Source organism: Entelurus aequoreus, linkage group LG14, assembly GCF_033978785.1.
Source record: "Entelurus aequoreus isolate RoL-2023_Sb linkage group LG14, RoL_Eaeq_v1.1, whole genome shotgun sequence".
NCBI classification, from domain to species: domain Eukaryota; kingdom Metazoa; phylum Chordata; class Actinopteri; order Syngnathiformes; family Syngnathidae; genus Entelurus; species Entelurus aequoreus.
In genome coordinates, this window is record NC_084744.1 from 50,526,611 (window position 1) to 50,544,110 (window position 17,500).

Here is a 17,500-nt window from a genome sequence, read left to right on the forward strand (position 1 = left end):
ATCGAAGGTCCGTAATATCATCGCTTGCGTGCAGTGATTTCTCCAGATTCTCTGAACCTTTTGATGATATGACGGACCGTAGATGGTGAAATCCCTAAATTCCTTGCAATAGCTGGTTGAGAAATGTTGTTCTTAAACTGTTGGACAATTTTCTCACGCATTTGTTCACAAAGTGGTGACCCTCGCCCCATCCTTGTTTGTGAATGACTGAGCTGGAAGCTGCTGTTATACCCAATCATGGCACCCACCTGTTCCCAATTAGCCTGTTCACCTGTGGGATGTTCCAAATAAGTGTTCGATGCGCATTCCTCAACTTTCTCAGTCTTTTTTGCCACTTGTGCCAGCTTTTTTGAAACATGTTGCAGGCATCAAATTCCAAATGAGCTAATATTTGCAAAAAATAACAATGTTTTCCAGTTCGAACGTTAAGTATCTTGTCTTTGCAGTCTAGACAAACCGGGTATTTGTCTGAGCCGCCATTACTTGGGATGTGACAATATTGACGGACGGCACAGCACGAAGACGGTCCGTGACTCTGGCGTCATTTTAAAGATAAACCGTCTACTGATTGTCACTGCACGATCTGTACCAAAAGACACGATTGGTCAACGCATGCGCGAAGACAACATCACTTCCTGTTGTTCATGACCTGTTACCATGGTTTCCTTTTTTTTAATCTTAATTTAACTAATTATGTCATATAAAAGGTTACATTCCAAAACAAAACAGATGTTACTTAAGAATAAAGTACTTATTTTAAAACCGTACAGAAACTTGAACGATGTGCTCAGCAACCTTAAAGGGGAACTGCGCTTTTTTTGGGGGAATGTTGCCTATTGTTTACAATCATTATTAGGGACAAGAAGACAAAAGTTTTTTGTTTTTTTGCATTCTAACATGTAAAAACCGTCTCGTTCTTAGTGGCTAGCAATGCAGCTAATGGGAGCAATCAAATTGACATCTAAATCACTTTTAAAATGCATTCAAAAACTGTCAACAATAGTTAAAGTTAAAGTACCAATGATTGTCACACACACTAGGTGTGGTGAAATTTGTCCTCTGCATTTGACCCATCCCCTTCTTCACCCCCTGGGAGGTGAGGGGAGCAGTGAGCAGCAGCAGTGGCCGCGCCCGGGAATCATTTCTGGTGATTTAACCACCAATTCCAACCTTTGATGCTGAGTGCCAAGCAGGGAGGTAATGGGTCCCGTTTTTATAGTCGGTCGGGGTTTGAACTCACGACTAGAGATGTCAGATAATGGCTTTTTTGCCGATATCCGATATTCCGATATTGCCTAACTCTTGATTACCGATTCCGATATCAACCGATACCAATATATACAGTCGTGGAATTAACACATTATTATGCCTAATTATGTTGTGATACCCCGCTGGATGCATTAAACAATGTAACAAGGTTTCCAAAATAAATCAACTCAAGTTATGGGAAAAAAATGCCAACATGGCACTGCCATATTTATTATTGAAGTCACAAAGTGCATTATTTTTTTTTAACATGCCTCAAACAGCAGCTTGGAATTTGGGCCATGCTCTCCCTGAGAGAGCATGAGGAGGTTGGGGGGGTAGAGGGTAGCGGGGGGGGGGGGTGTATTGTAGCGTCCCGGAAGAGTTAGTGCTGCAAGGGATTCTGGGTATTGTTCTGTTGTGTTTATGTTGTGTTTATGTTGTGTTACGGTGCGGATGTTCTCCGGAAATGTGTTTGTCATTCTTGTTTGGTGTGGGTTCACAGTGTGGCGCATATTTGTAACAGTGTTAAAGTTGTTTATACGGCTACCCTCAGTGTGACCTGTATGGCTGTTGACCAAGTATGGCTTACATTCATTTGTGTGTGTGAAAAGCCGTAGATATTATGTGATTGGGCCGGCACGCAAAGGCAGTGCCCTTAAGGTTTATTGGCGCTCTGTACTTCTCCCTACGCCCGTGTACCACTCCGTACAGCGGCGTTTTTAAAAGTCATAAATTTTACTTTTTGCAACCGATTCCGATAATTTCCGATATTACATTTTAAAGCATTTATCGGCCGATAATATCGGCAGTCCAATACTATCGGACATCTCTACTCACGACCTACCGATCTCAGGGCGGACACTCTAACCACAAGGCCACTGAGCAGGTGGGCAAGTAATGGGCAAGCTACTTGGAAATTGTAGTAAGCTAAGCTACAAGTTACTCTCGATTAAATGTAGCTAAGCTACAGGGGAAGCTATCCCGCAGAATTGTAGCAAGCTACACTGCAAAAGTATCTTGCCACATCAAAGCTACATTTAACGGCATTTCTATCCATGGGCCCACATGTATAATAAATAATGATAAATGATAAATATCAATGATAATGTACAAACCCTGTTTCCATATGAGTTGGGAAATTGTGTTAGATGTAAATATAAACGGAATACAATGATTTGCAAATCATTTTCAACTCATATTCAGTTGAATATGCTACAAAGACAACATATTTGATGTTCAAACTGATAAAAACTTTTTTTTTTGCAAATAATCATTAACTTTAGAATTTGATGCCAGCAACACGTGACAAAGAAGTTGGGAAAGGTGGCAATAAATACTGATAAAGTTGAGGAATGCTCATCAAACACTTATTTGGAACATCCCACAGGTGTGCAGGCTAATTGGGAACAGGTGGGTGCCATGATTGGGTATAAAAACAGCTTCCCAAAAAATGCTCAGAAAGGATGGGGTGAGGTACACCCCTTTGTCCACAACTGCATGAGCAAATAGTCAAACAGTTTAAGAACAACGTTTCTCAAAGTGCAATTGCAAGAAATTTAGGGATTTCAACATCTACGGTCCATAATATCATCAAAAGGTTCAGAGAATCTGGAGAAATCACTCCACGTAATGAATGACCGTGACCTTCGATCCCTCAGACGGCACTGTATCAAAAACCGACATCAATCTCTAAAGGATATCACCACATGGGCTCAGGAACACTTCAGAAAACCACTGTCACTAAATACAGTTTGTCGCTACATCTGTAAGTGCAAGTTAAAGCTCTACTATGCAAAGCCAAAGCCATTTATCAACAACATCCAGAAACGCCGCCGGCTTCTCTGGGCCCGAGATCATCTAAGATGGACTCATGCAAAGTGGAAAATTGTTCTGTGGTCTGACGAGTCCACATTTCAAATTGTTTTTGGAAATATTCGACATCGTGTCATCCGGACCAAAGGGGAAGCAAACCATCCAGACTGTTGTCGACGCAAAGTTGAAAAGCCAGCATCTGTGATGGTATGGGGGTGCATTAGTGCCCAAGGCATGGGTAACTTACACATCTGTGAAGGCACCATTAATGCTGAAAGGTACATAAAGGTTTTGGAACAACATATGCTGCCATCTAAGCGCCGTCTTTTTCATGGACGCCCCTGCTTATTTCAGCAAGACAATGCCAAGCCACATTCAGCACGTGTTACAACAGCGTGGCTTCGTAAAAAAAGAGTGCCGGTACTTTCCTGGCCCGCCTACAGTCCAGACCTGTCTCCCATCGAAAATGTGTGGCGCATTATGAAGCGTAAAATACGACAGCGGAGACCCCGGACTGTTGAACGACTGAAGCTCTACATAAAACAAGAATGGGAAAGAATTCCACTTTCAAAGCTTCAACAATTAGTTTCCTCAGTTCCCAATCGTTTATTGAGTGTTGTTCAAAGAAAAAGTGATGTAACACAGTGGTGAACATGCCCGTTCCCAACTACTTTGGCACGTGTTGCAGTCATGAAATTCTAAGTTAATTATTATTTGCAAAAAAAAAAAAAAGTTTATGAGTTTGAACATCAAATATCTTGTCTTTGTAGTGCATTCAATTGAATATGGATTGAAAAGGATTTGCAAATCATTGTATTCCGTTTATATTTACATCTAACACAATTTCCCAACTCATATGGAAATGGGGTTTGTAACTGAGAGTGTACCCAATAAGGGTCCATTACTATTAACTATCCGTCCTTTAGCTGGGGGACACCCTACAACTACCTGTAGGGGTCCCTGCAACCCACTGTATGATTTTTTAAAATGTATTTTAGTTTGCCTTTTCTTTGGCCCACCTCTATGATGTTATTCATTTTCTCTACCTACAGTAAATAAAAACAGCATCAATCTATATCTTGACACAAAAAAAAACAATGACTTGTGGGAACAGTTGGTAATGGTTGCGTGCGGTAAAACTTTTCATAAACACAACTTACCTTTTTGTGTGTGCTTAAATTTTTTCTTCTACGTCTTAGATGAAGAGAAGAGTTATGATTTTGGTTTACGGAGTAAACAACTAAAAACTAAGGTTTCCGGCATGGTTTTCTTTAAACGCATACATTTGTCTAGAATGGCCAAGGACACGCATTAATGTGGGTCTCCTGGATGTCATCTTCATTATTAAAGGACAAATCTCATCTACGGGAGATAATCCTTCTGACATTTTCAAGTAGGTTTCTTTTTGTGGGGATTTTTTTTAGTGGTCATCTTGAAGCGTCCCTCTGTCTCCGACTCCCTCGTCGTAATGTGACATGAGTGCGTGACCTTTGTGATATTGCTTTCTGGTTATTTTGCCTCTGATCGGCCAGTCTGTAATAATTCGCCCTAACCTTAGCCAATTGTGACTAATGATACGAACACCAACCAATCATCATGGATTTTCTTTGTATGTATGGATGTTCTCATTCATCAAGGTCATTGTATTTTCTCCATATTTTTTGGGGCCTGGATTTGCAGTCCATTTTCTCTCCTTGTAGCTTGTAGCTTTGATGTAAGCTTCCTCGTGACATGGCTCTAAAAGTAGCTAAGCTACAGTAAAAGCTATTTGTTAATAAGGTTGCTAAGCTACCGCCAAGATACTGGGAAATGTAGTTGAGCTACATAGCTTAGCTACATGTAGCCCATCACTGGCGATAAGACACCAAACTGTACTGACTAAAAATCATAAACAATCATAATTATCTGTAAAGTATTAGCCCACATTACATGTTTTGTTTGTACACAGCTATCTGTCTGTCATGATACAAGCATGACATGTTGCGTGTATCATGATTAATATAAAAAGTGACTCACTCGATGGACAGTTTTCTGTTTGATCCAGCTGGCCGGGGACATTTTCTCCGGTTTATTTTGGTAAGCACTCCATTTATGTCGAAATAGCATGGCTTCAAATTTCCACATTACGGAGCTTCGAGTCACTTTCACTTCACTCTCTCGGCTTCCGTCTGCTCCAGCGTCTCACTCTTCCTTGGTGCTCGCTTCTAGAAGCAGTAGTTTATCCTCCATGAATTCAGATTCAAAAAGATAAGGTTGTGAATCCTCGTTTGTCCAAAAATAGTCGACTTCGTTGTTTGATTAAAACACACACGCCTTTGTTTCCGAAAGTAGGAACACACATTTGTTGCCGGAAGTCATACGTGTGCTGCTATGGAAACGGAAATAAATGCGCAGAGGAATTAGTTCTGCACAACAACACTTTCACATGTTGTTGTGAAAGTGTCTGTTACTACATTATATATAGACTTGCAGTGTGTATATTGTACATATTACATATTGTTATGAATGTGTCTGTTACTACATTATATATAGACTTGCAGTGTGTATATTGTACATATTACATATTGTTATGAATGTGTCTGTTACTACATTATATATAGACTTCCAGTGTGTATAAAAAAGTTGATGGAGGGTTTTGAAGTTGTCTTAGAGGGCTTTGAAGGCTACAACTATGAATCCCATTAGCCGCATCTTTCAAGCGTTTTTTGTCATCTTTAAAGGCCTACTGAAACCCACTACTACCGACCACGCAGTCTGATAGTTTATATATCAATGATGAAATCTTAACATTGCAACACATGCCAATACGGCCGGGTTAACTTATAAAGTGCAATTTTTCATTTCCCGGGAAACCTCCGTCTGAAAACGTCTAGGTATGATGACGTTTGCGCGTGACATCAATGGTTGAAGCGGAAGTATTGGTACACCATTGTATCCCAATACAAACAGATCTGTTTTCATTGCAAAATTCCACAGTATTCTGGACATCTGTGTTGGTGAATCTTTTGCAATTTGTTTACTGAACAATGAAGACTGCAAAGAAGAAAGCTGTAGGTGGGATCGGTGTATTAGCGGCTGGCTGCAGCAACACAACCAGGAGGACTTTGACTTGGATAGCAGACGCGCTATTCGACGCTAGCCGCCGACCGCATCGACGATCGGGTGAAGTCCTTCGTCGCTCCGTCGATCGCTGGAACGCAGGTGAGCACGGGTGTTGATGAGCAGATGAGGGCTGGCTGGCGTAGGTGGAGCGCTAATGTTTTTATCATAGCTCTGTGAGGTCCCGTAGCTAAGTTAGCTTCAATGGCGTCGTTAGCAACAGCATTGTTAAGCTTCGCCAGGCTGGAAAGCATTAACCGTGTAGTTACAGGTCCATGGTTTAATAGTATTGTTGATTTTCTGTCTATCCTTCCAGTCAGGGATTTATTTATTTTGTTTCTGCAGTTAAGCCCGATGCTATCACGTTAGCTCCGTAGCTAAAGTGTTTTGCCGATGTATTGTCGTGGAGATAAAAGTCACTGTGAATGTCCATTTCGCGTTCTCGACTCTCATTTTCAAGAGGATATAGTATCCGAGGTGGTTTAAAATACAAATCCGTGATCCACAATAGAAAAAGGAGAAAGTGTGGAATCCAATGAGCCCTTGTACCTAAGTTACGGTCAGAGCGAAAAAAGATACGTCCTGCACTGCACTCTAGTCCTTCACTCTCACGTTCCTCATCCACGAATCTTTCATCCTCGCTCAAATTAATGGGGTAATCGTCGCTTTCTCGTTCCGAATCGCTCTCGCTGCTGGTGTAAACAATGGGGAAATGTGAGGAGCCTTTCAACCTGCGACGTCACGCTACTCCCGGTACAGGCAAGGCTTTTTTTATCAGCGACCAAAAGTTGCGAACATTATCGTCGATGTTCTCTACTAAATCCTTTCAGCAAAAATATGGCAATATCGCGAAATGATCAAGTACGACACATAGAATGGATCTGCTATCCCCGTTTAAATAAAAAAAAATCATTTCAGGAGGCCTTTAACTACTGTATCTACATCAAATAAATCAATTCGGAATATACAAAATGTAAAAGTCTACCTTTTGTCAGGCAGCATATATATACAGGTATTTAGGTTTGTTTCACCCTGCGATTTTACATCGTTTGAAGATGATTCCCCAATAGCTGCAACATTTCAAAAAAACTATTCATCCATCCATCTTCTTTCGCTTATCCGAGGTCAGGTCGTGGGGGCTGCAGCCTAACTAGAGAAACCCAGACTTCCCTCTCCCTAGCTACTTTGTCCAGTTCTTCCGGGGGGATCCGGAGGCGTTCCCAGGGAGACACTCCACCGTGTCCTGGATCTTCCCCGTGGCCTCCTACCAGTCGGACGGGCCCTAAAAACGTCCCCAGGAAGGTATTCGGGGGGCATTCTGACTAGATGCCCGAACCACCTCATCTTGCTCTTCTCGATGTGAAGTAGCAGTGGTTTTACTCTGAGCTCCTCCCAAATGACAGAGCTGCTCACCCTATCTCTAAGGAAAAGCCTGCCACCCAATGTAGGAAACTCATTTTTGCTGCTTGTACCTGTGATCTTATCTTTTCGGTCAAAATCAAAAGCTAATGACCACAGGGTCGTAGATCGAGCGCTAAATTGAGAGCTTTGCCTTCTGGCGTAGCTCCTTACCACGTCGGATCAATACAGGGTCCGCATAACTGCAGACACTGCACCGATCCACCTGTTGATCTAACGATCCACTATTCCCTCACTCGTGAACGAGACACCGAGGTATTTGAACTCGACTCGGACTTGAAAGTGCTGATTCTCATCCCAGTCGCTTCGCACTCAGCTGCGAGCTGAAGATCCTGGTCAGAAGAAGCCAGCAGGACTACGTCATCCGCAAAAAGCAGAGACCTAATCCTGCAGCCACTAAACGGGATCCCCTCAACGCCCTGACTGCGCCTAGAAATTCTGTCCATAAAGACCAGCAAGACCACATCATCTGGCTCCTCTCGATGTGAAGGAGTAGTGGTTTTACTCTGAGCTCCTCCCGAATGACAGAGTTTCTCACCCTATCCTTAAGGGAGAGCCCCGCCACCCAATGTAGGAAACTAATTTTGGAGGCTTGTACCCGTGATCTTACCCTTTCAGTCAAAACCAAAAGCTAATGACCGTAGGTGAAGACAGGGTCGTAGATCGACCGCTAAATTGAGAGCTTTGCTTTCTGGCTTACCTCCTTTCTACGTCGGACTGATACAGGGTCCGCATAACTGCAGACACTGCACCGATCCACCTGTTGATCTCACAATCCACTCTTCCCTCACTTGTGAACGAGACACTGAGGTATTTCAACTCCTCCACTTGGGGCAGGGTCTCCTCCCCAACCCAGAGATGGCACTCCACCCTTTTCCGGGCGAGAACTATGGACTCTGACTTGAAAGTGCTGATTCTCATCCCAGTCGTTTCACACTCAGCTGCGAGCTGAAGATCCTGGTCAGAAGAAGCCAGCAGGACTACGTCATCCGCAAAAAGCAGAGACCTAATCCTTCAGCCACTAAACCTGATCCCCTCAACGCCCTGACTGCGCCTAGCAATTCTGTCCATAAAGACCAGCAAGACCACATCATCTGGCTCCTCTCGATGTGAAGGAGCAGTGGTTTTACTCTGAGCTCCTCCCGAATGACAGAGCTTCTCACCCTATCTCTAAGGGAGAGCCCCGCTACCCAATGTAGGAAACTCATTTTGGATGCTTGTACCCGTGATCTTATCCTTTCGGTCAAAACCAAAAGTTAATGACCGTAGGTGAAGACAGGGTCGTAGATCGACCGCTAAATTGAGAGCTTTGCTTTCCGGCTTACCTCCTTTCTACGTCGGACCAATACAGGGTCCGCATAACTGCAGACGCTGCAACGATCCACCTGTTGATCTCATGATCCACTCTTCCCTCACTCGTGAACGAGACACCGAGGTATTTGAACTCCTCCACTTGGGGCAGGATCTCCTCCCCAACCCGGAGATGGCACGCCACCCTTTTCCGGGCGAGAACCATGGACTCGGACTTGAAAGTGCTGATTTTCATCCCAGTCGCTTCATACTCGGCTGCGAGCTGAAAATCCTGGCCAGATGAAGCCAGCAGGACCATTCGCAAAAAGCAGAGACCTAATCCTGCAGCCACCAAACCGGATCCCCTCAACGCCCTGACTGCGCCTAGAAATTCTGTCCATAAAAGTTGTAAACAGAATCGGTGACAAAGGGCAGCCCTGGCAGAGTCCAACCCTCACTGGAAACGGGTCCGTTTTACTCCTGGCAATGCGGACCAAGCTCTGACACTGATCATACAGGGAGCGGACCGCCTGATTGTGGCTACTACTTTTTATATTTACAAAAAGTATCTATCAGAATTTTACTCTATCGGATCAAAAAGAAAATCAGTGGTATCGCACATCACTAGCATTTGACTTTATTTTTTTCACGTACACCGAAAAAAACTGGCAACTCACTTACCAGAATTTTATCATAAAATTTACGATGGTGAGTACAGAATTTTATTATAAATGTAAAAACAGTACCTCTGTTTTTTACGTTAAAATCTACAGTTGTTGTTTTACGGTGTATTACTGTCACAGCAGGCACAAGACATTAAAACAACGTTGAGAACTTGTTGAATTAGGTCCTGACGTTGAGCAACTCAAACATAACGTTGGAACAACATGCTTTTTGACAACGTTAAATCAATGTTGGGTTCTGACGTTGATTTGACCTTTTTAATTTTGGTCATTTCCCAACCAATGCTCTATAACACAAATGCAACATGGAAACAACATGCTTTTTGACAACGTTTAATCAATGTTGGGTTCTGACGTTGATTTGACCATTGAATTTTGGTCAATTTCTCAACCAACAACGAGAATCGTTGGACATCAACATTGTCTCAATTTACAAATACAATTATTTCGCAACATTGTTTCAAAGTCAGCTTTAAAGGACATGTATTTGTAATCAATGTTGTATCAATATCCTGTGCCTGCTGGGGAACATGGAAATTTTACAGTCAAATCCTAGTAATTGGGCTATCTTTTTCTTTGTTTTTTACTTTAAAATCTATAGTATTTTTTAAAGTGTACAATTTGATGTTTAACTTGTTAACAAAAAAAAAATTATTATTAAATAGCATTATTATTAACATTAATGTATGCGATGAGGTGGCGACTTGTCCAGGGTGTACCCCGCCTTCCGCCCGAATGCAGCCGAGATAGGCTCCAGCACCCCCCGCGACCCCAAAAGGGACAAGCGGTAGAAAATGGATGGATGGATTAATATTAATGTATTCAATTATTATTATATTACTGAATAATATTAAAGTTTAACGCAGTGGTTCTCAAAACCACCTCAGAAAACACTTGGCCACCATAATGACCAACTGTCAGGTTCAAACAAGACAAGAAGCAAAGAATCAAACAGAGGCAGAATTCAATTTTGACTCAATTGAGGAGAAACGTGTCAACCTGTAACCTCTTCCAGTGTCACCCACGCTCTGACGAAAAAGGTTTTCGTCTCCTCCTTTATTTGGACACTCCCTGTTTACACAACAACATCTGTTTCCAAAGGAATGGGGAGTATGTAAACAGTCATTGTTTTCGGTTACATTAACACAAAAGAAAAAGATGCCTCGGGCTTGGGCTAGTCCTGGATTCAGCTTGAGCAGGTCTTCGATGACAATAGATAACCCCCTCCCGTCTCCTCCCATCGTACACAAAGGAATTTTCCAAGCCTTTGCTTGGTGCAACAAAGACAACCTCTTGTCTGTTCATTGGGAACTCAGAACGGAAAGTTTTTTGATAATTTACATACAATTTTTCTGACACCAACGTTAAAATACAGTAGCGTAATAGGCCTAAGTATTTATTAAAAACAAGGCAGATGTTTTATCTAACAAGTGTATTCAATATGTTGGCCACGGTAATATTATACACAGTTTGAACTGTAACACTGGTTTTTTAAGTGATTATTTGGCGTACCACTAGATCAGGGGTCGGCAACCCAAAATGTTGAAAGAGCCATATTGGACCAAAAATACAAAAAAGTAATGGGTCTGGAGCCGCAAAAAAATGTAAGACTTATATAAGTGTTATAATGATGGCAACACATGATGTAAGTGGCTAATTAGCTATATTAGCCTACTATCAAATCTTCGTTCTACACATTTTTACAACATTTGAAAATATTAGTAAAACTTCTCAGAGGGTGAGATAACTCCTGAAAATGACTGTTTTAGAATGGCCAAAGGTAAAGATGTGTGTCCAAGTTAAAGCAAACGGCAGGCTGTCTTCTTCTAATGGATTTATTACAATCTTTGCAAGCTGGGTAACGTTTACTGTGGTCTGGAACAACATGGCACACAAATTTCTATCAGAAATGTAGCCAATATTACATACAGATAATGTGTCATGAAACGAAAATAAACTAAATACACAGAGGACATAAGTAAAGAAAATTAAATGAGCTCAAATATACCTACAAACGAGGTATAATAATGCAGTATTTACATACAGCTAGCCTAAATAGCATGTTAGCATGAATTAGCTTGCAGTCATGCAGTGACCAAATATTCCTGATTAGCGCTCCATAACAAGTCAATAACATCAACAAAGCTCACCCATGTGCATTCACGCACGGTATAATGAGACAAAGAAGGAGTGGCATAAAACATGTCTTTCTGTGGCAGCGTCGGAGAAAGTTGTACATGTAAACAAACTTGTTGAGTCACTGTCATACTTGCCAACCTTGAGACCTCCGATTCCGGGAGGTGGGGGGTGGGGTGGGGGCGTGGTCGGGGTGAGTCAGGGGCGTGGTTAAGAGGGGAATATATTTAAGCTAGAATTCACCAACTCAAGTATTTCATATATATATGGTAAATGGTAAATGGTTGTACTTGTATAGTGCTTTTCTACCCCCTTTTTTAAGGAGCTCAAAGCGCTTTGACAGTATTTCCACATTCACACATTCACACACTGATGGCGAGAGCTGCCATGCAAGGCGCTAACCAGGACCCATCAGGAGCAAGGGTGAAGTGTCTTGCCCAAGGACACAACGGACGTGACTAGGATGGTAGAAGGTGGGGATTGAACCAGTAACCCTCAGATTGCTGGCACGGCCACTCTCCCAACTTCGCCACGCCGTATGTATGAAATACTTGACTTTCAGTGAATTCTAGCTATATATATATATATATATATATATATATATATATATATATATATATATATATATATATATATATATATATATATATATATATATAATAATAATACCTGGGATTTATATAGCGCTTTTCTAAGTACCCAAAGTCGCTTTACATGTTAAAAACCCATCATTCATTCACACCTATATATATATATATATATATATATATATATATATATATATATATATTTATATATATATATATATTTATTTTATTATACATATAAATAAAATAAATACTTGAATTTCAGTGTTCTTGGGGCTATCCAGTAGATGGCAGTATTGTCCTGTTTAAGAGTGTCACAACATTGCTGTTTACGGCAGACAAACTGCTTTACGGTAGACTAAATATGACTGCTGTTGTTGTGTGTTGTTACCGCGCTGGGAGGACGTTAATGAAACTGCCTAACAATAAACCCACTTAAGAAACCAAGAACTCGCCCTCGATCATTCTACAGTTATGACGTCATTGGGCAGGCACGCTGTTTATATCGTGGGAAAGCGGACGTGAGAACAGGCTGTCCCCACTCATTGAGCTGGAGGGGGCGTGGCCTACAGCTCCGGCTGAATACCGGGAGTTTGTCGGGAGAACATTTCTGCCGGGAGGTTATCGGGAGAGGCGCTGAATACCGGGAGTCTCCCGGTAAAAACTGGAGGGTTGGCAAGTATGGTCACTGTCCACACAACTGTGAGTTCAATGACCGCCGAAATTAGTAGGACAAAACGGCGCTCACCAAATACTCTCGTCAGTGAAGCACAAACATATTAAACAGTGGGCTTTGTAACAATTAGGAAGGTTTTTGTCGTGTTTGTCCTCCTACAGAAACCATATTAAAACAAAAAAAAAATGTTTCACCCCATTTTTTTTTCCATTTACATACATTTTTGAAAAAGCTCCATGGAGCCACCAGGGCGCCGCTAAAGAGCCGCATGTGGCTCTAGAGCCGCTGGTTGCCGAAGGTATGCAATTGCGTGCATTACATATATTTGTTTCTGTAAAATAGAAAAAAGAACTACATTTAGTAAGAAAAAATAAAGTACTTGAATTGACATATTTTTATGTTATTGCATTTTATTCAAAGGCTTTGCCAGACCGCTTAAAATTAAATGACGGGCCAGATTTGGCCCCGGGCCTTGAGTTTGACACCTGTGTTCTACAGCATGTTGACATACACGATTATTATTTATGATTGTCATTTGTGCATGTGGCTTTGGGATTGGGCCACAGATTACGCTGAGTGGCGACTGGGACATGGATTATGTGGAAGTGGGCACACAGCGACGCGTTATTAAAACAAAGCTGGATATTTGGGCAAAGGTGCCAGTCAAGTTTGGGACGACAACAGTTTTTAATGGAAGAGCCTGCTTTTGTAATCCTGGATTCTGAGCAGGCTTTGCTACACATCTTAAAATAGCTTGATCGTAGTTTGATCATTTAGTTTTTCTTAACCTGGCATCATGTTAGAATGTAATGTTATGAGTTACCTGTAGCAACGGGGGCGTGGTTGTGGGCGTGGTCCCAATGACATTATTGAGTAATTTGCATTATTTGCTATGATGGTATGATTTTCTTTAAAAAGGCTAAAAAAAAAGTATACTTCCTTTTTTTTTTTTTTTAAACAGTTTTTATTACTTAGTATTAACATACTTTTTTATCATTTTGCCATATTTTCAATTGTTGCCGCTTTGTTGAGTACTTTGTTGAGATTTGCTAACCTAGCATTATGTTAAAATATAATGTTACCATGTAGCTCACATAGCTATGCTAGAGTTGCTAACCTAGCATGATGTTAAAATATAATGTAGCATGTAAATCCCATAGCTATGCTAGTGTTGCTAACCTAGCATTATGTTAAGATATAATGTTAGCATGTAGCTCACATAGCTATGCTAGTGTTGTTAACCTAGCATGATGTTAAAATATAATGTTAGCATGTAGCTTACACAGCTATGCTAGTGTTGCAAACGTAGCATGATGTTGAAATATAATTTTAGCATGTAGCTCACACAGCTATGCTCATGTTGCAAACCTAGCATGATGTTAAAATATAATGTTAGCATGTAGATCCCATAGCTATGCTAGTGTTGCTAACCTAGTATTTTGTTAAAATATAATGTTAGCATATAGCTCACATAGCTATGCTAATGTTGCTAACCTAACATTATGTTAAAATATAATGTTAGTATGTGGATCCCATAGCTATGCTAGTGTTGCTAACTTGGCGTTATGTTAAAATATAATGTTATCATGTAGCTCACACAGCTATGCTACTGTTGTTAACCTAGCATGATGTTAAAATATAATGTTAGCATGTAGATCCCATAGCTATGCTAGTGTTGCAAACCTAGCATGATGTTGAAATATAATGTTAGCATGTAGCTCACATAACTATGCTAATGTTGCTAACCTAGCATTATGTTAAAATATAATGTTAGCATGTATCACATAGCTATGCTAGTGTTGCTAACTTAGCATGATGTTAAAATATAATGTTAGCATGTAGATCCCATAGCTATGCTAGTGTTGCTAACCTAGCATGATGTTAAAATGTTACCGTGGAGCTCACACAGCTATGCTCGTGTTGCAAACCTAGCATGATGTTAAAATGTAATGTTAGCTTGTAGCTCACACAGCTATGCTTGTGTTGCAAACCTAGCATGATGTTGAAATATAATGTTAGCATGTAGATCACACAGCTATGCTAGTGTTGCAAACCTAGCATGATGTTAAAATGTTACCGTGTAGCTCACACAGCTATGCTCGTGTTGCAAACCTAGCATGATGTTAAAATGTAATGTTAGCTTGTAGCTCACACAGCTATGCTCGTGTTGCAAACCTAGCATGATGTTGACATATAATGTTAGCATGTAGATCACACAGCTATGCTAGTGTTGCAAACCTAGCATGATGTTGAAATATAATGTTAGCATGTAGATCACACAGCTATGCTAATGTTGCTAACCTAGCATGATGTTAAAATATAATGTTAGCCTGTAGCTCACACAGCTATGGTAGTGTTGCAAACCTAGCATGATGTTAAAATATAATGTTAGCATGTAGCTCACACAGCTATGCTAGTGTTATTAACTTAGCATGATGTTGAAATACAATGCTAGCATGTAGATCCCATAGCTATGCTAGTGTTGCTAACCTAGCATTATGTTAAAATATAATGTTAGCATGTAGCTCACACAGCTATGCTAGTGTTGCTAACCTAGCATTATGTTAAAATATAATGTTAGCATGTATCACATAGCTATGCTCGTGTTGCTAACCTAGCATGATGTTAAAATATAATGTTAGCATGTAGCTCACATAGCTATACTAGTGTTGTTAACCAAGCATGACAGAGCTAACCTGTCACTGTAAATGTACTAACTCATGCTCACTTCACCATCCTATTGCTCTATTTACCACTGCACTATTATTTATTAACCTTGCACATATTAGTTATTCAAGTACTTGTTTGGATAATAATGATATTTGGACATTAACTTCGTTTTTTTCTCTCTCCACTTTTTGTCTTGCAGCCGCGTGATTCTTCCTATCTCGGTGGAAGAGGTACGTTTCATTTGGTCTTTCCAAGGACTCAAATAACTTCATTGTCATAGCAGCTCTCATGAGTCCTACAGTATGTACATAATGTATGTATATTGTATATTATTTTTCTCCATCTTTCACATATAAATCCCTATCTAAGACACTTAAAACTATAATTATTTGATACTATACTATACAATACAATATTGTTCAATTGTTATTAGCTATGTCTAGCTTGTGTGCTATTGTGTGCTTAGCTGTTGTGTAGCTGCTAGTTCCTAGTAGCCTATAGCCTCACATGTTTACCTTTTGTAAATCACTTTAGTAAAAAAGAAGAAAAGACCCATCTTGGACCGATATCAATATGATATCAGGACACACCAATTACAATCTAGGGCTACACGAGTGCTGCCGTATGGTAAAAAAAGTAGGCACACAGTTTTTATTACAGTGAAGCCATGTTCCCTATAAAAAATCATGTAAAGCTAATGAACAAAATTCAGGCACCCAAAAATATAAACTTAAAATACATTTCATTGACAATAATTGTGGTTTTCAACACTGAAAAAATGTGAAATAAGTAGAAATGAAGAATAAAAATAATTTTGTTGGCGAAGGGGAAGGAGTGACACACGGATGCCACCTTCATACTTAGCTACAAGTTCTATTTAATAGTGTTTCTTGCCTTTTTTTTAAATCAAAATACTGGTACTCACAACTTTCTTTGATCCCACGGTGGATTTGCAGCAATAAAAAAAAAGTATAATGAGTGAAGATGGACATTGATAAATTATGTTATGTCAGACCCACTCGACATCCATTGCTTTCTGTCTCCCCTAGAGGGGGGGAGGGGGGGGGGGGTTACCCACATATGCGGTCCTCTCCAAGGTTTCTCATAGTCATTCACCGACGTCCCACTGGGGTGAGTTTTTCCTTGCCCGTATGTGGGCTCTGTACCGAGGATGTCGTTGTGGCTTGTACAGCCCTTTGAGACACTTGTGATTTAGGGCTATATAAATAAACATTGATTGATTGATTGATATGTTTATGATAACTGGACTGAGATGGTAGACAAAATCTGCATCGATTTCCTGCGGAAAATTTGAGTTGAAAATCGATTTATACAAAAAAGTGTCGTGTACGAAAACGGTGGTACTGACTGTACTGTCCAAATAGTGGCAGCACGAGTGAATGTGTGTCAAAAGTGTCAATGTTTCCCTCAGTGACGTGCAGCACTCATGCACCTTTGGTCCTAAGGGACAGATTTATTTAACCTATCCCCCCCCCCCGCCCCCACCAAAGTTAATGTTTATATTGGGTTTTTTTATCTGTATTTGTCAATATAGGTATTTACTGACTCTAAAGATGCTTTTACACCATTGCCTCTCACACCCCCCCCCCCCAAGTGAATGTTTATTTATTTATCTATCTGTATGTGTCAAGATATACGCCATTGCCTCTCATGTCCTTCTGAAGTGAATGTTTATTTATCTATCTGTATGTGTCAAGATATACACTATTACGCTACTGCCTCTCACACCCCCCCTGAAGTGTATGCTTATTTATTTATCTATCTGTATGTGTCAAGATATACACTATTACGCTACTGCCTCTCACACCCCCCCTGAAGTGTATGCTTATTTATTTATCTATCTGTATGTGTCAAGATAT

The 17,500-nt window shown here is 40.6% G+C and overlaps 1 protein-coding gene across 1 annotated transcript in view; it reads left to right on the forward strand.

Moving 5' to 3' along the window:
* The window catches only part of LOC133664293 (phosphatidylinositol transfer protein alpha isoform-like), a 50,421-nt gene that overhangs the window by 3,526 nt on the left and 29,395 nt on the right, over positions 1-17,500 (forward strand). The window contains exons 2-3 of the mRNA XM_062068802.1: positions 4,354-4,453; positions 15,820-15,850. Of these exons, the coding sequence (XP_061924786.1) occupies positions 4,354-4,453; positions 15,820-15,850 (131 nt within the window). The remainder of the gene's footprint in view (positions 1-4,353; positions 4,454-15,819; positions 15,851-17,500) is intronic.